Source organism: Ranitomeya variabilis, chromosome 3 (genome assembly GCF_051348905.1).
Source record: "Ranitomeya variabilis isolate aRanVar5 chromosome 3, aRanVar5.hap1, whole genome shotgun sequence".
NCBI classification, from domain to species: domain Eukaryota; kingdom Metazoa; phylum Chordata; class Amphibia; order Anura; family Dendrobatidae; genus Ranitomeya; species Ranitomeya variabilis.
Genome location: NC_135234.1, coordinates 61,442,550 through 61,466,557, shown reverse-complemented (window position 1 = coordinate 61,466,557; position 24,008 = coordinate 61,442,550). Strand labels below are relative to the sequence as shown.

At 41.9% G+C, this 24,008-nt stretch overlaps 1 protein-coding gene across 2 annotated transcripts in view; it reads right to left on the bottom strand.

Annotated features, from left to right (window-relative positions):
- CADM2 (cell adhesion molecule 2) overlaps positions 1-24,008 on the bottom strand; it is a 784,471-nt gene that overhangs the window by 151,833 nt on the left and 608,630 nt on the right. Inside the window, exon 8 of one of the 2 annotated variants that reach the window (XM_077294076.1) lies at positions 9,068-9,172. The exons of the other annotated variant lie outside the window; for it this stretch is intronic. Coding sequence (XP_077150191.1) covers positions 9,068-9,172 — 105 coding nt within the window. The remainder of the gene's footprint in view (positions 1-9,067; positions 9,173-24,008) is intronic. 2 annotated transcript variants of the gene reach the window in all.

Genomic DNA, 24,008 nt, shown 5'->3' with positions numbered 1-24,008 from the left:
CTGCCCCACGTGCGACAGCATCCTAAGAAAGAGACACAAACAGCAAATTGTATTGTAGAGGGTGAGAAACAAAGTGATAGCAAAAGGAGAGGAAACCAGAAGGAGTTCTGCCCTATACAGGCTGCCTCCTTCTGAGGCGCAGGATCCGGTAGCCGGAACACCGAGGGAGCAACAGTCTCTATGCCTTACTCCAGAGACCGGCAGAACAGCTAATTTCACATTACCTGCCCGACCTATACCCAGGAGGCACTGTGGCAACTTGTGGGGCTGGGGCGTGCTAGAGTCCCTGTAAAAAGCCTCAGGCCATTAGTCATATGGGTTTGTCCTATCCTTACCATCAGGGGGACAGAGAGAGAGACATAACCTCTACAACAGTTGTGAGGACCTTATGAGAAGCTCAGCAGTAAGGTACTACAACACCCAGGCGCTAGAGGAAGGCTACTGATTTCCACCTGGCTAAGGGGACTCTGGATTTGCCTTCAGACCGGCCGTACTCTGCCTGCCCTGTGATCTGGTGCTCTGGACTGTGGATGCTGAAGCCTTCAGTAAAAAGGTAAAGAGACTGCAACCTTGTGTCCTCGTTCTTCACTGCGCCTTTCACCATCCACCATCTACACACTGGGAAGCCCTGGGGACACACTTCACCTGTGGGAAGGTACACCATCTAGCTGCCATAACATCACCCCAGCGGACCTCTAAGCAGCGTCGGTCACCCTGACCGAATACCACAGGTGGAGTCACGAACATTTCCCCTTAAAGACCTTTCCCCCTTATTTCAACGGACCTCCCGAGGGCCACGGACCGGGTCAGCCACCGTGACATCCCCCTTGAGAACCGAAGGACCTGGTACTGAGTACCCCACTGCCCTACGGGGGAGATCCATCTACAATCATCTGTGTGACTGCAGACTTGTGAATCTTCCCAGTGCACACACTGCGTACTGAGAGGAATCGCCGCTTTCTGCCCCGGGAATGGAGGTTAGGTATCCGTTATACATGTTCCAGGGCAGAACCTGTGTAGTGTGAGCGGCCTCACTCAGTACACTTGTATTCACGAGACCATGCCCACTAGACGTTAGCGCCCACTCAATGGGTTCTGCATATCGCATGCCTGACCTCCGTTCCCGGGGCAGAGAACAGCTAATCCTTTCAGCACACAGTGCGTGCACTGAGGAGATTCACAAGTCTGCAGCCACAAAGAGTGACAGCAGACTTTTTATTTCAACTGTACAACTAGACGGGTTCTGCTGGGAGTATGAATATCGCATACCTGACCTCTGTTCTTGGTGCATAGAGCATCGATTCCTCGCAGCACACAGTGAGTGCACTGGGTTAGGCTGGTTTCAGACTTCTGCTCGGCAGGGATGCGGATGGCAGCCTTCTTCCTCTGTTAAGCCCCACCCACTGCCGCGCCTCTTCCTTCAGCTCCGTCTACCTCTGCATGCGTCCTGCATACCCTATCTTTAACATTGGTTACACAGGCCATGCGGATGTATGCGAATGACTCCGCATGCGTCGTTTTGACGCTGTGCTGACCTGCGTCGAACGCAATATGTTGCATTTTGTTGCAGTCGGCACAGCTTCCAAAAGATGCATGCAGAGGCATTAGCATTATTGATGAACGAATATACTTGTTACTCGAGATTTCTCGAGCATGCTCGGGTGTCCTCCGAGTATTTTTTAGTGCTCGGAGATTTACTTTTCCCTCACCTCAGCTGATTGATTTACATCTTTTAGCCAGCTTGATTACATGTGGGGGTTCCCTAGCAACCAGGCAACCCCCACATACACTTATGCTGGCTAACAGATGTAAATCATTCAGCTGCTGTGAAAAAAACTAAATCTCTGAGCACTAAAAAGTACTCGGAGGCCACCCGAGCATGCTCGAGAAATCTCGAGTAACGAGTATATTCGTTCATCACTAAACAGCATACATCCGCATGGCCTGCATATCTAATGATAAAGATAGGGTGCGCAGGACGCATGCAGATGTAAGCGGAGCTGAAGGAAGAGGCGCGGCAGTGGGTGGGGCTTAACAGAGGAAAAAGGCTGCCATCTGCATCCCTGACGAACGCTAGTGTGAAACTAGCCTTAGATTGACACGCTTTCCGTCACACAGAGTGATGTCACACTTATCATGTTAGACCAGACCATCCTTTTAACCCATTTGCTTGTCTAAGGGGCCATGTAAGACTGGAGCTACAGGGTTGGATATGACAAAAGGGCAGCGAAAATCACTCTGTATCGCTGCTACTTCCCAGCCTGATTGAAGTGAATGGGTCCATATTGCGACTCACAAAGTGCCACATTGCAGTCCACAAGGTAACGTGACCAGCAAGCCGCAAAATGACAGATGGATTTTTTGTCACCAGCTTGTCCCAGGATCTTGAGATCTTACATACCTACGACATGCTACGATGTGGCAGCATAGAGCAATCTTTGGCCATGAGACTTGGGTCAGAGCTAAAGTCTCTATCTAGTCCCAACTTTCAGAGGGTCTTTGTCATATTACCCCTCACAAACGTCTGTTTCTTCAAATATACTGAAGGAATTAATTACTACAGTAATGTGCAAATATCTTCCCGTTCATCCGTGCAGTTCGGTGCCGCACATATGTAGGAAGACGCTTTCTGCTGCTGTTACAGGTGAAAACGTATCGGTCTCATATGCCTCAATGGGAGCATGCAAAGAAAAGTACGTTCCATTTTGTTAAACAGCCGGTTGGTAAATCATTAAATCATTAACGTTCCTCAATTTCCTGAAGAAATCTGGAAATTTTCTGCAAGAAATCCGCATGTTTCTTTTTGCACTTTTTTCCCGTTTTTTTTTTTTTTTTAGCATTTTGCAAGCATAATTAGTTTGCAGAATGCTAAAGTTTTCCAAGTGATCTGTAGCATCGCTTGGAAAACTGATTGACAGGTTGGTCACACTTGTCAAACATAGTGTTTGACAAGTGTGACCAACTTTTTACTATAGATGCTGCCTATGCAGCATCAATAGTAAAAGATAGAATGTTAAAAATAATAAAAAAAATAAAAAAAATGGTTATACTTACCTTCTGCAGACAGCCAATCTCCTCAGCGGCGTCCGTTCCTATAGATGGTGTTGTGAATTAGACTTTTTGGCTCCCTCTTGTGGTTACTAGTGATATGACTCTGGGATTGTCTTTCCTCAGTTTGGCACCCACCTGGGTCGTTAGTCCAGGGGTGTTGCTATATAAACTTCCTGGATCCTTAGTCCAGTGCCTGGCATCGTTGTAATCAGATCCTTTCTGTTTGCTCCTGTCTGCTGGTCCTGGTTCGTGCACAATTAAGCTAAGTCCTGCTTCTTAGTTTTTTAGTTATTTGCTTTGCTCTTATTTTTGTCCAGCTTGTACTAAATGTGATTCCTGACTTTGCTGGAAGCTCTAGGGGGCTGGTGTTCTCCCCCCGGGCCGTTAGACGGTTCGGGGGTTCTTGAATATCCAGCGTGGATATTTTGATAGGGTTTTTGCTGACCATATAAGTCATCTTACTATATTCTGCTATTAGCTAGTGGGCCTCTCTTTGCTAAATACCTAGCTCATTCTTACGTTTGTCTTTTCCTCTTACCTCACTGTTATTATTTGTTGGGGGGCTTGTATTCAACTTTTGGGGTCTTTTTTCTGGAGGCAAGAAAGGTCTTTCTTTTCCCTTCTAGGGTTAGTTAGTTCTCCGGCTGGCGCGAGACGTCTAGAACCAACGTAGGCACGTTCCCCGGCTGCTGCTATTTGTGGTGCTAGGATTAGATATATGGTCAGCTCAGTTACCACTGCCCTATGAGCTGGTTTTTTTTGTGTTTGCAGACTTAGTAATTATTTCTGAGACCCTCTGCCATTGGGGTCATAATAAGATGGTGTGTGCAGGACCTTCGATTACGTCGCGGTCATGTGACCGCAACGTCATCGCAGATCCTTCACACACACCAGCTATAGGAACCGAAGCGGCAGCGTGCACCTGAGAGGCGGGAAGACTGCGGGGGCCATCGAAGGTGAGTATATGACTATTTTTTATTTTAATTCTTTTTTTTTTTTAACAATTATACGGTGCCCAGTCCGTGGAGGAGAGTCTCCTCTCCTCCACCCTGGGTACCAACCGCACATGATCTGCTTACTTCCCGCATGGTGGGCATAGCCACATGCGGAAAGTAAGCAAATCAATGCATTCCTAGTTGTGCGGAATCCCCGCAATTCCGCAAATTTAATGAACATGTTGCTTTTTTTTCCGCGATGCGATTTTTTCACGGAAAAAAATGAAACATTTGCACAAGATATGCAGAATACACTGAAAATAATGGGAGGCATATGTAAGCTTTTTTTCGCGTTTTTATAGCGAAAAATACTGAACTTGTGCACATGGCCTTAGACCTGGTGAGGCTGATTTATTTACTTTGAAAATCAATGTCAGATAAGCACGATCATCCTATTTGAAAGTTCTCATGCTTGTCATTAAAATGATTCTAACTCATTAGTAAAAAAGCTCATCAGTCCACATGTATTCACCAGCTAAACTCAGTCTTCACCTCTCACTGCTCAGTACTGGTGACAGCTGTCAGTCAGGCAGTTTGGGAGGAGATACTTGGGTCTTTATGCCTGGACATATAAACTCTATTACTCTCTACTTTGATAAATAAAATTTACATTTTAGTATTTAATAGGAAAATTTATCAAAATTATATTAAAGCTACCACAACATGGATTTTCCAAGTAATGACATCTATGACGCCAGCTCATACAAATCTATTTAATATGTGAATGCAGTTTCTGTGGTGACATTTCCTCTTTAATTCTGATGTAACCTTTATAAGTGGGCTGTATAGCACCTCATGTGGGCTACTGGGAGTAAGTAATCACTGTGGGAATTTTCTAGTTGCACTTGCCAATCATATCTATTGCTTTTTTAACTATTTATCAATAAGCAGCAGTTGCCTTTTTGGCATTTATGGGTCAATTTTCATGACATAGTGGTTCCATTGTTAGCTTGAAGGGTAATAAGCTGCCATTTACAGATACACGGGACCCTGGTCCACTGGAAAAGTCAATATTTCATGGTCACTGGACCGGTGGCTCTTTAAACTGTTTCCTTCTTGCCAGCACCAGTGACTCCCATTTTGACTAGCCGGCCTGGCTTGATGATTTTGTGAAATGATACACACCCAACATCGCGATAGGCGAGCTAATCAGAAGAGGAGCCAGGCATGCAGGCAGGTAGAAGGTGGTTCCTAGTGCAATGGACATGGACTACTGACCTGGCCACTGGACCAGGACATTAAAACTTTATTTGCTAATATGTCATATAGTGATAATGGCTTCATCTGCATGAAGTATTCTCTATAGTATCACCAGTGGTGGACACCTGTGCAATAATAGTGTATAGGCCCAATAGTTCTGTCTATGACAGAAGCTCCTTGCTGGTTTGGAGGTGGTAGAGGCCCCTTACATGTTGGGCCACCGTGCAGCCGCACCAATTATATGTCCTCCTCTAAGTATCATACTGTAGAATGTTTGAGAAGAAGAAATAGGTCCATTAAGAACAGTCTATTCTTCTTCATTGCTGATCCAGAGAAAAAACAAACCTCTATGATGCATAAAAACTTTGGTTCAGCTCTAAGTTTTCTCTACGGTCAATCGCCCATCTCCAAAAACTCCAGTATTCACAATAAGTAATTACATTGAAGAAAAGCTTTAAAGGTAAACTATTTCCAGACCAAATTCTTTCCATGTTCTCTGATGCATTCGGGTTTCTTCTGGGTGCATGGTTTCCAACAACCAAAGCAAACATCATAATTTTCAGAATTAAATGTAAAAAAAAACACCTCCATATAGTTTTAATTTTGGAAAGACTACAGCTCTGGAAAACATTAAGAGACCACTGCAAAATGTTCAGTTTGTCTGATTTTTCTCTTTATAGGTATATTTTTGAGTAAAATGTAAATTGTTGTTTTAGTCTATAAACTTCTGACAACATGTCTCCAAATTGCCAAGCAATACATTTTGTATTTTTTTTCTGAAAAGGAGAAATGGTCAAAATAAAAAAAATAAAAAACCCTATTGCTTTCAGACCCCAAATAGTGCAAAGAAAACAAGTTCATAATCATTTAGAAACAACAATACTAATGTTTTAACTCAGGAAGAGTTCAGAAATCAATATTTTGTGGAATAGCCATGATTTTTAATCACAGCTTTCATGCGTCTTGGCATGCTTTCCACCAGTCTTTCACACGGCTTCTGGCACAAAAATGTAAGCAGTTCTTTGTTTGATGGCTTGTGATTATCCATCCTCCTCTTGATTACATTCCAGAGGTTTTCAATGGGGTTCAGGTCTGGAGATTGGGCTGCCCATGACAGGGTTTTGATGTGGTGGTCTCTTAATTTTTTGCCAGAGCTGTATATTCCTTTTTTGGTTATTTAGAGGCAACAAATGTTAAAATTTGTACATATCTTTGGAATATGTTTGATTGGATCTGAATGGACGCATAATCTATATCAATGGTTGGAACCACGAACAGGAACCCGTCACATGCAAACGTTTCTGTAGGCAATGCGTTACATAGCAGAAGCTGAGTAAATTGAGATATACTTTTTCAGGAACCTGTAAAATTTTTACTTTATTCATGTACAGTACAGTCCAAAAGTTTGGACACACCTTCTCATGTAAAGATTTTTCTGTATTTTCATGACTATGAAAATTGTACATTCACACTGAAGGCATCGAAACTATGAATTAACACATGCAGAATTATATACTTAACAAAAAAGTGTGAAACAACTGAAATTATGTCTTATATTCTAGGTTCTTCAATGTAGCCACCTTTTGCTTTGATGACTGCTTTGCATGCTCTTGGCATTCTCTTGATGAGCTTCAAAAGGTAGTCACCGGGAATGGTTTTCACTTCACAGGTGTGCCCTGTCAGGTTTAATAAGTGGGATTTCTCGCCTTATAAATGGGGTTGGGACCATTAGTTGTGTTGTGCAAAAGTGTGGTGGATACACAGCTGGTAGTCCTACTGAATAGACTGTTAGAATTTGTATTATGGCAAGAAAAAAGCAGCTAAGTAAATCTTTAAATGAGAAGGTGTGTCCAAACTTTTGGTCTGTACTGTAAATCATTGCCCTTTTTAAAGTCCAGTAGGTGGTCACACTCCACGATTCACATCATTCCCTCTCGAACTGTAGATAAAGAGATGACCTTCAGTCCCTCACTTGAACACTTAGGGATTGAGCGTTATAACTAGTGTTGAGCGATACCGTCCGATACTTGAAAGTATCGGTATCGGAAAGTATCGGCCGATACCGGCAAAGTATCGGATCCAATCCGATACCGATACCCGATACCAATACAAGTCAATGGGACTCAGGTATCGGACGGTATTCCTGATGGTTCCCAGGGTCTGAAGGAGAGGAAACTCTCCTTCAGGCCCTGGGAACCATATTAATGTGTAAAAGAAAGAATTAAAATAAAAAATATCGCTATACTCACCTCTCCGACGCAGCCGGGACCTCAGCGAGGGAACCGGCAGCGTTGTTTGTTTAAAATTCGCGCTTTTACTTGGTTACGTGAGGTCCCGGCTTGTGATTGGTCAGGGCGGCCATGTTGCCGGGACGCGGACCAATCACAGCAAGCCGTGACGAAATTACGTCACGGCTTGCTGTGATTGGTCCGAGTCCCGGCAACATGGCCGCCATTAACCAATCACAAGCCGTGACGTCACGGGAGGCTGGACATGCGCGTATTTTGAAAAGCGCGCGTGTCCAGCCTCCAGTGACGTCCCGGCTTATGATTGGTCACGGCGCCATGTTGCCGGGACGCGGACCAATCACAGCAAGCCGTGACGAAATTACGTCACGGCTTGCTGTGATTGGTCCGCGTCCCGGCAACATGGCCGCCATTAACCAATCACAAGCCGTGACGTCACGGGAGGCTGGACACGCGCGCTTTTCAAAATACGCGCATGTCCAGCCTCCCGTGACGTCCCGGCTTGTGATTGGTTAATGGCGGCCATGTTGCCGGGACGTCACTGGAGGCTGGACACGCGCGCTTTTCAAAATACGCGCATGTCCAGCCTCCCGTGACGTCACGGCTTGTGATTGGTTAATGGCGGCCATGTTGCCGGGACGTCACTGGAGGCTGGACACGCGCGCTTTTCAAAATACGCGCATGTCCAGCCTCCCGTGACGTCCCGGCTTGTGATTGGTTAATGGCGGCCATGTTGCCGGGACGTCACTGGAGGCTGGACACGCGCGCTTTTCAAAATACGCGCATGTCCAGCCTCCCGTGACGTCACGGCTTGTGATTGGTTAATGGCGGCCATGTTGCCGGGACGCGGACCAATCACAGCAAGCCGTGACGTAATTTCGTCACGGCTTGCTGTGATTGGTCCGCGTCCCGGCAACATGGCCGCCCTGACCAATCACAAGCCGGGACTTCACGTAACCAAGTAAAAGCGCGAAATTTAAACAAACAACGCTGCCGGTTCCCTCGCTGAGGTCCCGGCTGCGTCGGACAGGTGAGTATAGCGATATTTTTTATTTTAATTCTCTTTTTTACACATTATTACATTAATGTTGTTGCGATACCCGATACCCGATATCACAAAAATATCGGATCTCGGTATCGGAAATTCCGATACAGCAAGTATCGGCCGATACCCGATACTTGCAGTATCGGAATGCTCAACACTAGTTATAACTTTATACATAGTGAGGAAGGGAGGGTGCTCAATCTCTAAATAGGACCTCCCACTGGACTCCTAAGTATATAATCAACACGTAATTAAATTAAAAGATACAAAATAATTTCCCATAAAGTTATATCTCAATCTTCCCAGCCCCTTTTCCTCTATAACTTGCTGCCTACAGATCAGATAGCCTGTTCGATGTGACAAGTTCCACAAATAACAAATAACGTACAGCAGAAATTAAACAGAAATGTGGTTATTCAAGCGGATCCAACATTGACTTATTTCAAACCCAATTAGCGTCAATTATCTCATCTCAGTTAGTGACATTGGCGTCAGACTAGAGCACAAGGTGTATGGTAGATCAAACATACCTTTGGTGCCAGAGACGGATGAGGTTGAGCGGGGTGTTATGGTAACAGAGGTTTTGACTGTTGCAGTGGTGAAAAGGGGGATGATTGTGGTTGTAAATAAAGGTTCTGGTCAATGGGAAAACATAAAAAGAGACATGAAACATAAAGACAAAATCATAGCATACAAAAATCATAACAATGGTTAAGCTGGGTAATGTAGACACATGGTAACATAGACATGCTTTAACAAAGTGCTCTAGACACTTGGTCATTTAATAATATTAAATCACTCTCGTTTTAGATTTCGCTTCATTGAAAAGGTATAGAAAATGCTGCATTATTTTTTCATTTACTGGATACGGCAAAAAATGATTCCATCTGATACGATGGAGAGTGAATTTAATTGACAAGAACCAAGCCTCCATCCATGCCATGTACAATGGATTGTGCGTGGGAGATCAAATGTGGATAAAACAACATGCTGGGTAAAAGTGGGAGACAAACAAGCAAAAAGTAACATGCTACAGGATGGAAACCACACGGCAAAGTGACTGTTTCACCTGCAGTGACTTCCTCTGGGGTTTATCAATGAAAACTAAGAAGAATTGACTCCATGTTTTGTATTTTGTACTCGGCAGTCGTTCCCTAGCTAAAGCAGAAGTCAATGGTGGGCAGCAATCATAAAGACCCTTTTATTAATCCACAGGGGACTTCTGAAAGGGTATATAATGGACTATTATATTTTAGATGCAGCATTCCAGCAAAACAGCTGATTGACTTCTAGTACTAAGTTTTCAGAAAATTCTAATATTTGTCAATAGAAAACTTTTGCAGTTTTCAAAATCTCTGCTTGCCTTTCTAAAAAAATTTACTTTTCACAAACTTATAGAAAACTTTTTAGTTTACATCCAGTGGACACAAATCTATCCCGGCCATGTGATAATGTCTTACAGGCTACAGTTCTGATATCGGAACAGTGTCCAGCCCTGTACATCATATTTCTATCTAATGAAAGAAGTAGTTAATGAAGGTTCCTATTCAATGACTACAAGAAGAGGTCATGGGCCATGTGTTATTCAAGAGATGGGTTTCTGATAAATGATGATGATAATAATAATAATAATAATAATAATAATAATAATAAATAATACAAATTGTCATCAGAATTAGAATTAATTTCCCTTCTGTAACAGAGGTAAGTGATTGACTCAATAATTGACTGCATTCACTCTCTGTGCCTAGAGAGATAGCTGACAATCACTAATAGGACGTCCCGCTGACATAGTCATCGATAGAAGGTGGGTAACCTCTGCATAGGACACTTTACTCCTAAGCATATAATGATATGACTTATGCTACTACTAATAATAATTGTCATCAGAATTATCATTGCCTTCACCTCCACAGAACAGTAATATACAGTAATATTCTATATAAAGTAATAAATAGAGATGAGCGGATCCCTTTGTGCGACCTCGGTTAATGGTCCAGGTCACTAGTCTATGGCTCTTAACAGGAGCTGGGAGAATTTCCTTACCTTCTGGGACCCCATGCTCACTTCACGACTAGCTGTGTCCTGCACACCTCACAGATGATATCACATCAGGCTGGCAAATAAAAAAAATTGCTCTAGGGAGCCCAGAAGCTCCAGTAATTTGCCCACTGATCTGTATTGCATTTGTGCAAAGCGATCCTCTCATTTCCAGTAATAAACATTAAAGTTTTAAGCTATCCTTCACCCTTCAAATAAAAACTATTATTGATTGGTAAATTGAAAAGACAAGATACACAAGAGATGAGTTTCTAATAAATGATAATAATAAGGGGCAGCACGGTGGCTCAGTGGTTAGCACTGCAGCTTTGCGGCACGGGGCATAGTTTCAAATCCCACCCAGGACAACATCTGCAAGGAGATTGCATGTTCTCCCTGTGTTTGTGTGGGTTTTCTCTGGGTACTCCGGTTTCCTCCTACACTCCAAAGACATACTGATGGGGAATTTAGATGGTGAGCCCCAATGGGGGCAGTGATGATAATGTCTGTATAGTGCTGTGGAAGTAATGGTGCTATATATGTGAGCCAAATAATTAATAATTATCTAAAAAGAGCAGCACAGATAAGGACTCGTCCACATTAGCTTTGTACCCCACATCCATGATTCCACTGAAGGTTCTAGAAAAAGCCCCCAAACAAGAATTTTGCTCTGCTCCTATGAATGGCCAGAGACTACTGATAGGGACCATGTAGCGGGTTTGTGCAAAGTGATCCTCTCATTTCTATTAATAAGCATTAACCCCTTCATGACCGTGGGATTTTCCGTTTTTCCGTATTCGTTTTTCACTCCCCTCCTTCCCAGAGCCATAACTTTTTTATTTTTCCGTCAATTTGGCCATGTGAGGGCTTATTTTTTGCGGGACGAGTTGTACTTTTGAACGACATCATTGGTTTTACCATGTCGTGTACTAGAAAAAGGGAAAAAAATTCCAAGTGCGGTGAAATTGCAAAAAAAGTGCAATCCCACACTTGTTTTTTGTTTGGCTTTTTTGCTAGGTTCACTAAATGCTAAAACTGACCTGCCATTGTGATTCTCCAGGTCATTACGAGTTCATAGACACCTAACATGACTAGGTTGTTTTTTACCTAAGTGGTGAAAAAAAATTCCAAACTTTGCAAAAAAATAAATAAATAAAATTGCGCCATTTTCCGATACCCGTAGCGTCTCCATTTTTCGTGATCTGGGGTCGGGTGAGGGCTTATTTTTTGCGTGCCGAGCTGGCATTTTTAATGATAGCATTTTAGTGCAGATACGTTCTTTTGATCGCCCGTTATTGCATTTTAATGCAATGTCGTGGCGACCAAAAAAACGTAAATCTGGCGTTTCGATTTTTTTTTCATTACGCCGTTTAGCGATCAGGTTAATGCTTTTTTTTTATTGATAGATCGGGCGATTCTGAACGCGGCGATACCAAATATGTGTAGGTTGGGTTTTTTTTTTATTGATTTATTTTGATTGGGGCGAAAGGGGGGTGATTTAAACTTTTATATTTTTTTTATTTTTTTCACATTTTTTTTAACTTTTTTTTTTAACTTTTACCATGCTTCTATAGCCTCCATGGGAGGCTAGAAGCAGGCACAGCCCGATCGGCTCTGCTACATAACAGCGATCATCAGATCGCTGTTATGTAGCTAAAATGCAGGTGTGCTGTGAGCGCCGACCACAGGGGGGCGCTCACAGCCACCGGCAATCAGTAACCATAGAGGTCTCCAGGACCTCTATGGTTACCTTCCTGACGCATCGCCGACCCCCGATCATGTGACGGGGGTCGGCGATGCGCTCATATCCGGCCGCACGGCCGGATGCGGTAGTTAAATGCCGCTGTCTGAGTTTGACAGCGGCATTTAACTAGTTAATAGCGGCGGGTGATCGCGATTTCACCCGCCGCTATTGCGCGCACATGTCAGCTGTAAAAAACAGCTGACATGTCGCGACTTTGATGTGCGCTCACCGCCGGAGCGCACATCAAAGCGGGGGTCCCGACATGTGACGTACTATCCCGTCACATGTCGGGAAGGGGTTAAAGTTTTAAGCTATCCTTCACCATTTGAAAAAAATCTATTATTGACTAATAAATTTGGAAGGAACAGCACAGATAAGGATGCGTTCACATTAGCTTTGTACCCCACATCCAGGTACGGACTGGGACTGAAATTCAGTCTTGGCCTTTGAAATAACACATGTCCATGCTGTTCCCGTACCCGAGCACCAGATGGGATATATTACTAATATTACCCCGGATGGAGGAAAGCAAGATTTACTACAAGACCAATATTTCTAATGATACCCGTGGCTGCTGGGGTAAGGGACGGAGTCAGCGGCTTCGTGCTCCCTCCCATCTCTTAACAGTATAGGTGTCTTCAGAACAAAGATTTTGCTAACAACAAGCAGAAAAGGCGGCCCACAACCAGTCCGGCCCAAAATGAAGCCATTGAGTATAACGGAGTGAAAAGTCTGCAACCTTGGGCTCCGTTTCGCCTCCATTCCTGCGGTGTCCGTCTTTTAAGTCAGACACAATAGCTCAGTTTACTTCTCTGTTGTGTTGGAAGAGGTTTTTAAAGCTAACTAGAAAATAATGCGTCTTATTTCCAATAATTCACTTTATATGCACGTTAGTTGGAATGAACTCTAGATTGCGAAAATGTTAATAGGAAAACAGTTCCTAAATTCCTTGAACAGAAGCATAGCATGAATACCGAAGAATTAAATTTACCCTGCTTGCTCGTAATCATGTATTTGGTCAACATGTTTTTTGTTTTGCTGTTACATTTCCCAGTGAGTTCTCTGCTGGAAATAAACTGCTTTGATAGTTATTAGAACAGTAATTGTGCCAGAGAGTCTGCAGTATGACCAGTCAGGGCAATTACTGACCACTCGAAAATCACATCATTATTGTTAGGTGTCAGACTCTTATCAAATGTGGACATGAGTTGTCAGAAACCAGAATAGTATATGCAAAGGTTCCAGAACTGAAGGGGTCTATCAGTTCAGTGTGGTGGTCACAGGTAGGTGAGAATAAAAAGAACAGATAAGCAGTTTCGATATCTCCATCGGCTTCTGGTTTCCACATGGAGCCAGATATTTGAACCTCAGTCATGAATGGATAATATAGCAGAACCCCTTAACTCATACAGTAGATATTTTACATATGAATCTGCTGGTCATTTCATTGCTGTATTTTACTAGTAATACAATACAGAATTTAGAGAGACATAGATGTTTTCTAGCAGATACACATTCTTTCTATAGAGAATTTTCCAATTTAGAAAGTGCCACTTGATTTCTGGTCTGGGGTTCACAATTAATTTTTGCTGTCACCAACTGTAGAGGAAACAACAGCAATATCCATTCTCTTTAATGAGGTTGTGTTGAAAATCCCTATACAGTTGGTGGCCAAAAGTAGAGAACATTGTGCAATAAAAAAGGTTCATGGACTCTTGTCATGTCGTGTTTCATCAAAATACCCAGAACTGCGTTCGGTTCATTTGTACCAAAGGGAGTTGACCTAATTCTCTGGGAAACCCTTCCCTCGTTATCTATGATACTTTTAGGCAATGGTTCTGCTAATAAGAGAGGAGTAGATCACTTGGCGCAATCCCAATCCTTTATCGAGCTAAGTAGTCAGTCACACATGCAATATTGTGTGAAAAAAAGTTAAAATCATAAGAAAACTATCTCTGCAAGGGTAGATGCATTTTCGGTCCAAGTGCCATCTGACAAAATATCGGAATCTCACTTGGACCCATTTTCGTCTATGAGGCTATGCACATGACCCATTTTTTCCTCAGACAGAATATGTCTGAGGAAGAAGTCACAGCATGCCCGTGGTTGGTCCTTTATTCATATTGCACTTGCCAACACAGGTCAGTCAGTGCGTGGACATCATTGGAACACATTTGATTGACATCTGAACACAATCAGTTTTCTGTGGCCTGACAAAATGGAGAAGATGGAAAAATGTTGTTCTCCATCTCCTCCTCATCAGAGAGAATTGGATCATGCTATGATGACGCTCTGATGAAACTCTGATCAGAGCGTCATTTGCACAGTCGGCTCCATTCTCTTGGATGAGAGAATCTGCAGCTATTCGCACCTGCCCATTGACTTACAAGTTAGTTACCATACCTGGCACCAAAGAGACAATATTCTTTCTTTTTAGGAAGAGCTAATTTGCATACCGTCCCCAGTATTTACCTGTGAACAAAACTTTTCAGCTTATAAGCAGATGTTATGTATATTTAAAAAAATGGATATAAATTTGTAAATAAAAGACTCATTATCCTGTACTGATAATGAGCTACAGCCTGTACTGTAGTCCAGTGCTGCACTCCAAATTCTACAAGTTGCTATTGGAAAAAGTCAACAATCCGGTTGGCAGATACAATCCTAATAATGTAACTTGATAGCATAGAATATGGCTTTAACACTTGGAGATGGAATTTACATTTTTATATATAATGCACAGGTGTAAGTCATTAACTCACAGGAGCCATCTCTTTGCTGACAAGAGTGCAATGATGGAATGCTTTAACTCTGAAGCCTGTAGAAGTGCGAATGCAGCTCTGGATTATAAAACAGGAACAGCACAAAAAAAAGGTAACATTTTCATAGAGCTACTCAAATCAAAAAGAATATTGTTGAAAATCATAATTTTACATTTCACTTTTTTGCCCACACTTAAAAATACAACTTGTTGAAGAATTATAATGGAAAATATATGGATGTTAGAAAAGCATTAAAAGATTAAAGAATTTTCCATTTCTGGATGAGCTGCATCAACTGGGAGAAGTTTCGAAGTTTGAAAAAGACTTTAAGAGTTCTATGGCTGCCTAGGCAACCAGACCTCCCGCTCTTCTGGGTGCACCTCCAACTGTCCCTTTTAAGTGTTAGGCTCATGGGTTCTAGTACAGCCTTGACAAAATTTGCACTGATGTAATGCTATTTTGCGGCCATTGTCACTTTGGAGACATCTTTTTAAATGAACAAGTCAATATTCAACTTGACCCAATAATTTTTTATAATTTTTCAGTGCCGGTGCAGCCGGGACACAATGTGCAAACTCTTAGGCGTGAATGAGTTTGGCCGTCACGGGGCCAGGTTGTTACTAGGCAGCATGTCTCTCCACATGGCTGCCTTTCTGCTCCTCTCTCTCTTGCCGTGCTTTTGTCTGTTTATCTTTTTGAGTGAAACAGCTTACAAAAGAAGATGCTCAAAAGCAGTACAGCAGAAGAATGAAAGTGTCAGCATGAAATGCAATCCATTACAGATCACCAGGTGTAATTCCATTTGGAAGGAAAGATCATTTTTAGAGCATGCTACTGTTAACCCTTGTTCATGTTTTCCTTTTTCACATTTAATGCATCACAGACTTGAAGGCTTGAATTGGAGGTGTCCCTGTGAAGAGCTAGCAATGAACACATTAAATCTTCACCAGAACATTCAAGCTCAAAAAAATTGGAAAAAAAAGCCCCAAAAAATCAGAGAAATATGAAAAAAAAAAATTCTTTCTAAACTGTTACTACATTGTTTTTGAAAGTTGAAATTGAGGTAATGCAAAAAAAAAAAAATTAGATGCATCTACATTTTATGTTGTCTTTATGGGAGTCTCTATGGCTATGGAATGGATAGCCTTAGTACCAGGACTTCTACTGATCAGCAAAATGAAGAGGCTTTACTGTTTTAAGGGCAAGGAAGAAATAATAATATATCATCTCATCTTTTCTAGGCTTCCTCTCACCTGTCCTGCTGCCCCAGCTTTTACCTGGTCCACCACTCGCTTTGCTCATTAAGGATGTGCGTCCCACCGCATGTGATCATGTGAGGCTAAGTCATCATTAGAAGATCTGAAGACCACACGCAACAAGCAGATGACCAGGATCTGCAGTGGCAGGACAGGTGAGTGATGGGCCTAGGAAAGGTGAGATAATATTTTATCATTTTTAATGTTTTCCCTTTTCTCTATTTATTGTACTTTAGGGGTCTCAAGAGACTTCAGAGCTTAATTATCATCTTTTGGTGGTACTTTTGATTCCGTCCAAATTTATTGGGACCAAATCAAATCTGCTGTGTGAATCAAATGAATTTCAGGAAATTATTTCACCTGTATTTCTAATGAACTCCTTACACACATACACAGTTATGTTTCAATGAAGAAAATGAATTAGGCTTTCTCAGACACCTTGGGGGGGGTGACCTTTCTCTCCCTCTCTTTGTTTCCCCTCTGTTGGTTGTATTCGAGAGGTCCCATACAAGTCAACAAAGTCCTATAGATTCATAAGTATGATCAGATTGGTCCTTGGTAACTTTTTCTTGATTATCAATTTTACGCAGTAATTTTATACAATCTTCAGGTGGCAACCTTGATCTTTGACCTCTACCTACGCTGTACAAGCAGACTGTACAACGTTCATCTACAGTTGTCAAAGCATGAGTTGTCTGCACCTTAAGGGGCCTTTACACTGCAAGATAATCATGTTTCGCGATTACCATGTCATGTAAACAGACTGCTAATCACCTAATGAATGAGCCAAACACTTTTATGCAGCACGGAAGATCATAGTTCTCAGCGGTGCACCATTCTGCACAAACAGGACTCACACCGCCGAGAACAATTGCAGCCTACATGCACTAAGCGATCTGGTATAGATCATTCAGTGTGCATCGTCTACTGTTGTCTATGTAAACAAACATTTAAATGACTGCCTATCAGGAAAACATTACCAATTGGCATTCCTATCGTACAGCAGGTTGGTCAATATAAAGGGACCTTTAGGGTGCGTGTCCACTGCCCAGATTTACGGTGCATTGGACTGAGCAGAAAACCCGCTCTGCCCCCTTCTGAAAGCGTGGTTATTCCGGATGTGTTCATTGCACACATCAGGAATCTCCACACCCTATGCATAGGGCCTTGTGATTTACTTTGTGGTGACGGAGCGTCGCCGCAAGGTAAACAGACATGATGCGTTCTAAAAAGAAGCGCCGCTGGGCCGGCGAGTGTGTGTTCGCACACACTCCACTACACACAATCCCCTCCACTACGCTGTGACATCTGGACGCTGCTGGTTGAATGTTGTGGTTGTATGCAGCGTTCCATCCACAGCTAATCTGGTTGTAAACCAGCCCATGGACACATACCCTTAGTTTTTGCTGTTCTACACACAAAGAACCAGTATATGACTCCTAACACAAAGTGAAGAAATAACATTGTACCTAGGAGTTATGAAGAATTAGTATACACTCATACAAGTAACATTTAATTTCATCTCTGCATGCTAAACAACAAAATGATGTATATCAGCAGTTCACCATCTCAGGAAAAAACCTACTGTATGATTGCAGCAGGACAATGTCACATTATTGGTGAGTTCAATGAAATAAAAGGAAACTTATTGGTGCTGCAAACTATAAATGTAAACAAACTAAACTATACTTCTTTTTCTTAGTTTTTTGCTTTTTTTTGTAATTTTACAATTTCATTTTTCCCAGACAGGGATTGCAGACACTTGCTTAAAAGGAAAATGTAAGCAAATAAAAAAATGGTATTTACTTGCAAACATATTGGAAATCTGCAGGTAAATACCTATTTAAACATGTGCAGCAGTCTAATTGAAGTGCGGCTGCAGGGAGAAAATAAAGCTACTTTCTCCTTGCAACTGCTCACACTGTAATCACTGCCACTGCTCCTTAAAGGAAATTTGTCAGCAGGTCTTTGCTATGTAATCTGAAGACAGCATACTATAGGGGGTTAAAACACATATTCCAGTGATTCCTTTCTCATCAAGCTCTGTGATTTTGCTTGCTGGTATAATTGTTTTAGTACCAGGAGATTATCATTGCTGGGACATAGGGGCGTGTGCCTCCTAGTCCTGCCACGCCCCCTATTGTGATAAGCACCTCACTGTTTATGGACTTTATGCATGTAGAGCCTGTAGGGGGCGGAGTTAGCTTCCTCAGCTCTGCTGAATTGTTACATTTTAAAGCTCTGATTATGTTAGAATGGCTGCACCCAGTAATCTAAGAGAAACATCACTGGATTCAGCTTCTCTTGGCCTACTTCATGATTCTGTATTATGTAGTAGAAAAAACCTGCTAACAGATTTCCTTTAACTGGCACCTTGCTCTGTAGTGTTTGTGTACAGGGTAGGGGGTGCGATCTCAGTGAGCTGTGTGCTGTGCGCTTTCTGCATGGAAAATATAAGTTCATTTTCTTCCTGTAGCTGCACCTTCAGTTAGATTACAGAACATGTTTAACCCCTTTCAGGAAATGGATGAGACTGTGTGGGTGTGCTCCATTACATGTTCAAATCTTTGTCTGCTCCAGAAATGTTGTTAACCAATATACCGCATGGTATATTAAATTCATATAAGTCACACCCTGTAGCTATATTAAAGGAGAGTCCTTAGAGTAGGCCATTATTATTTGGCTCTGCCAATTAGACGTCTGATCGGGCTGCAATCTCCTCATTGCTGTCGAGAGTCTGAGCCTCATCAAGCTGATAAGGTTGCAGTTAGACTTGCCAATTAACCACTAATTGCCTAATGTAAGATGATTTGCAGTTTAATATCCTTTTTAGACAGCCCACCCATGCTTCCGCAGCTCTCAGAACAATCAGTACTAGGTCTTTTTGTGAGTATAGACAGTTATTATTTTCTGCAGCACATGTTCTGCTTACACAGGATGATGTGCTGCTGAGAATGATGATGCTTAAGCATTTAGCTCATTCACTGAGCAATTGACTCCCTGTTTCCATAGGAATTGAATGTTCCTAGAAAAACCCATTCATACTTGGCCAGTGTAAAATCATCCATAATCCCTGAAAGCACTGTAGTGCAGTGGGGTTGGTGCAGTGTGACAGTCAGGCAGTGACCACAGGAAAGTTCAAAACAAATGTCTTTTAATGTCCAAAGAAACTTACAACTGGAACACAAAAGGTAACCTCCGGATCTCAGCCGGGAAACAAGGTTGTCCATAACCAAGACCGATTGCTGTGGGCGACTGCACCGATGTGTCATGCTGAGGGGTACAAGGTTCCGTGTTGCCTCACACCAGCTGAAGATTTGCAGAGCATCCGGCTCTGCGATTTTGCAAACCAAGACTGACACACCCAACCCTTTGCTGCAGGGTTTTTACAAGGAATCTGTGGTCATAGGCCACTTGTAAGACCTGGCCAGGAGGGAGCGAGCCGCCACATTACCATCCTGTAATCCTCTCCAAAAATAAAAGCCCTTGGCAGGTTTTCTTAAATCTGCCTTGGGCAAATAGCTTCCCTAAGAAAAAAGCTTCCTTTTATTTTGCACTGCAATCACAGCTATGCCTGTGACTACAATGCACTCCTGCGACCTCAATGCACTTCTATGCGCATCCTGGGGGACACATATCGACCCTCGCATATGATCCCCATCACTGCCTCACAGCCCCTTTAATAAAGTTACCAAAATCTTTAATGCCAACTATCAATCATGAAAGCACATTATGGACGAAATCCTGAATTATTTACAGTGGTGCAAAAAAAGTATAATTTGTTTCTAAATTATGAAATTTTCAACAGTTTGGCGCTGTATAATGTAAAATGATTGGAAACAGAAATATTGCATATATTTGTTGCAAAAAAAATCAACAAAAGCTGTTAAACTTTTTTCCCGCACTGCTGAAAATGCGTAAAAGTCAAACTTTAATTGCACTACAAAAAATAATTTAATCTTCGCAGAAATCATGAATGAGCAACGCAAGGTGGTAACGACCCAGTGAGGGGCTGCAGAACATAATCCTTCCCATGATGTATATTTGCACTATCTGAATCAGTCAATTAGACTGTAATGGAGGACAAGGGCTCATTTTCCGTTAAATATTATGAATGTATATCCAGCAAAGCAACAATTCCTAGCATTGTGCTGTTGCCATAATCTCTGCCTTTGTGAACACCTTCTTGTTTCGGAGAGTGTTTTCTTGACATTTATTAGTATCAATAAAAGCCAAGACAAATGAAAGTAGCGGCCGTAGTATCGATTCTGCAAATGCAGCACGGAGAATTCTAACAGTTTGATCTCTTCCACTCCACCAAAAATACATAAGCTCTTTTACGGTCACCTCTCCCCCTCGCTACTATACCATCCCCCTCCATCAATGAAAAATGGAAATAATATTGCTGACTGTTTTGACGACAGTGGAAAGTAACAGTTACGGGCGAATTGTAATCATTCGTCTCATATCTGTATCGATTTCAACTATTATTATTATCTGCGCCACTACATAAAAAAGAATATTGCCTTTCATCTCTCAGGTGCACCTGAAAAAAAAAGCGCTCATCGATGACCTTGTTCTACAGTATGTGAAATTCCGAATCCAGATTAGTCAACTAGAGATCAAACAATATGCACAGTATTTTCCGCTCGTTTCTCACTTTTCATTTGTCAAAAACTAACAGAATGTTCTGGAATGTGAAGAGAGAGTCGCGTCGGTCTATAATTTATTAGACTTCTGAATAAAATCAGCACAAAAACAAGCAAACAAAGACGGGTTCAGAAAGCCGCGCTCCGCTGCCGCGTTAATTGTTTATACCCTAAAATGTAGCAAGTCTATTATTTATCGGTCTTGTCAGTGCTGTCCTTTGATTGCGTTTTTGGCTGTTTTGTTATTATAACCTATGGCCATGTGCTTCTGAATTTAGAGGAGTAGCTTGTGGTTAAAAAAACAAAGTTTTTTACAAGCTCTAACCTATTAAAAGTGTATGAATCTGTGATCTTTTATTAGTAGGTTAGATACAAATTCAACAATGCATCTTTGTGCATAAAACTGCATGTAATGATAGGGCGGTCACGCAGAAAAAGTTCAGCGGTCGCTCGCTAGGCTACTTTACGTAGGATTCTTTTATAGAGGCAGTTCCATCTCAGTAATTAAATGCATATTTGTAGGATATTCCATCACTTTACAAGAGGTACAACCACTCCGACTCCAATAGATTCTGAAAATACAGTATCTGTAGTGACCTTCATATGGATTGTTCATGCACAGGAATGGGACTGATAATGATAAAGTGAAAGGCAGGGAAAAATTAATCGAAATAATAAATATCTTATTGCAAAAAATTGAATAAAAGTCAAAAAAGTTAATAATTGTAATTGTCCCAACAGAGAGGACCACATTGACTCGTGTTGGGGTGTAAAGCAAAGATCCTGAAAGTAATAATCCAAGTATAAAAGATAATGCGTAATCAATTGATAATGCCCAATGGAAATAAGAATGGCATGTCAGAAGAAAACTGAAAAAAGTCAATCGATATAAGAATATAATAGTGTACATCCTGGCTGCCAATGTGAAAGATGCTCACACTACAAATGCACCTGGCATGCGTTTCGCAAATGCTTCCTCAGGGGTCATTTTCCACGCACAGCAGCATTGCCTACCCAGCTGTACAGGGAGCTAGGCTGAGAAGTTGCACCGCAAGCAACATCATTTGCATGGAAAAAGCATAAAAAAGCAAGCATTGCTGAACCAGGGTTTCAATCTTCCTGTTCTCAGTGTCAGTGGAGGTTCCACAGAACGTCCCCTCAATGATGATAACATATCCTACAATAAGCCATAACATGCAGAGATGGGAATAACCTTTTAAAGGAAATCTGTCTTTAGGCTTTCGCAACCCAAGCAGCATGATAAGGAGCAGATATCCTGAGTCCAGCGACGTATCACTTTCTATGCTGCTTGCTGCAGTTTTGATAAAATCATTTTTTTTCTGTACTGCAGATCTACCAGTTCTCTGAATACTGAGCTCTGTATAACCCTGCCCACATCACTGATTGGCAACCTTCGGTGTGCACTGTGCATAGGCAGAAAGCTGACAATTAGGAGGGTACGGGGCTATATAGAGCTCATGAATATGGAGAACTACATGGCAGCAAGTTTACTAGTACTCTAGGGATAATCTCCTGCTGATAAAACAATGATTGTGTCAAAGCTACAGCAAACAGCCCACGTGACACATCAGTGGAATCAGGGTCTCTATCTCTGCCCTCAGATTGTGTGGTATAACGCTGGTAACAGATTCCCTTTAAAAATGTTCTAAGGAGGAATGATAGAAGGGAAGACATACTGGGCTGTTTCTAATACCAATCATGCTGACTTCTTTTCCTTTAGTTCCCACAGTGCTCTGCTTAAATGTACACGGCTGATATAATATGAGAAATAAGGTTTTTAAGTAAAATACAGATGGGTTGTTTTTGAGGATAAGACTGGGACAAAGACAGAAGGGGAAAATAAAAGAGCTAATGTGCTGTAAAAAACAAGAAAAGAAGTGGGAACACGCGGAGAATGAGGCTGCAGACAAATCGTGATGTGTGTGAAAAGAGGATGGGAGGAATGAAGAGCTGAAATTATTTGATAAAGTAGCAAACAAGTGAAAAGAACACTGGGTATTCTGAAACCGACACGTTACTGCTGATCTGAGCTGGCAACACAGCGTGCGCTGTCATTGTGCACATCGCACAGTTCACAGCACGCAAGGACTAGCCCAGCCCCTAAAATGAGCATGAGTGATGATGCTTTGTTTCAGGGAGGAAACAGGGGCTGTAACAGTGACCACAGACTCTGCCCCCCCATGACACTTCGTTTCAGTATCCCAGCATGCACTTTGCTTCTTCAATGAAGAGATGTCAAACAGGAAAAGGAAAAAAAAATGAAAAACAGATAGTGTAGTTTTGGAAGGATAGGGAATTTTTAATTCAAGTAAATTAGAAAATAGTTTATATTATGGAACTATATAGACATTGATTTAGAATGAATATCACTTTGAATTTCGAACCACTCCTTTAAGATGTAGGAACTCCATATGTGGTGGATGCAAAAAAAACCCAACAATAAATATATACATAAAGAAATAAATATATACATAATACCTGTATCCCCGGCCTCACACCTGTTACATGCCTGTGTTTGGTTCAGCTAATGACTAAACTTTTGTCAACTCTGTAGCAAGTAAGCTTCTTATACCCGGGAATAAAACTCTAGCTACTGTATGTGTTTTTCTTTATACTGCTTTTCCAGGAATAGTTTTTAACCATAACTCTAAATCCATAAAGCCTAAAAAAAACCCTCTGAAATGATCCTTCAGAGTGTTACTGGCTCCGAAATGCTGCTATGCTGCTGGTCGGTAAGTGGTGCTCATCCTTGAAACAGTACTGGATAAGGAATCAAGAGCTTGTTTATGTGCACTTATTAAGCCCGCTCAGCCAGCTTCTGATTAGTAAATACCGAGATAACACAAAGGATTCTGGTAATAGGTACAAGAAGTCACATTTAGCATCCACTTCACTTCATAATACAGGCCTGCAAGCAACAAAATGTTTCCTAATATTACACGTTATCATTTTTCATATTGTGCAATGTAGGAAATTTTAAAGGGAACCTGTCATATCAA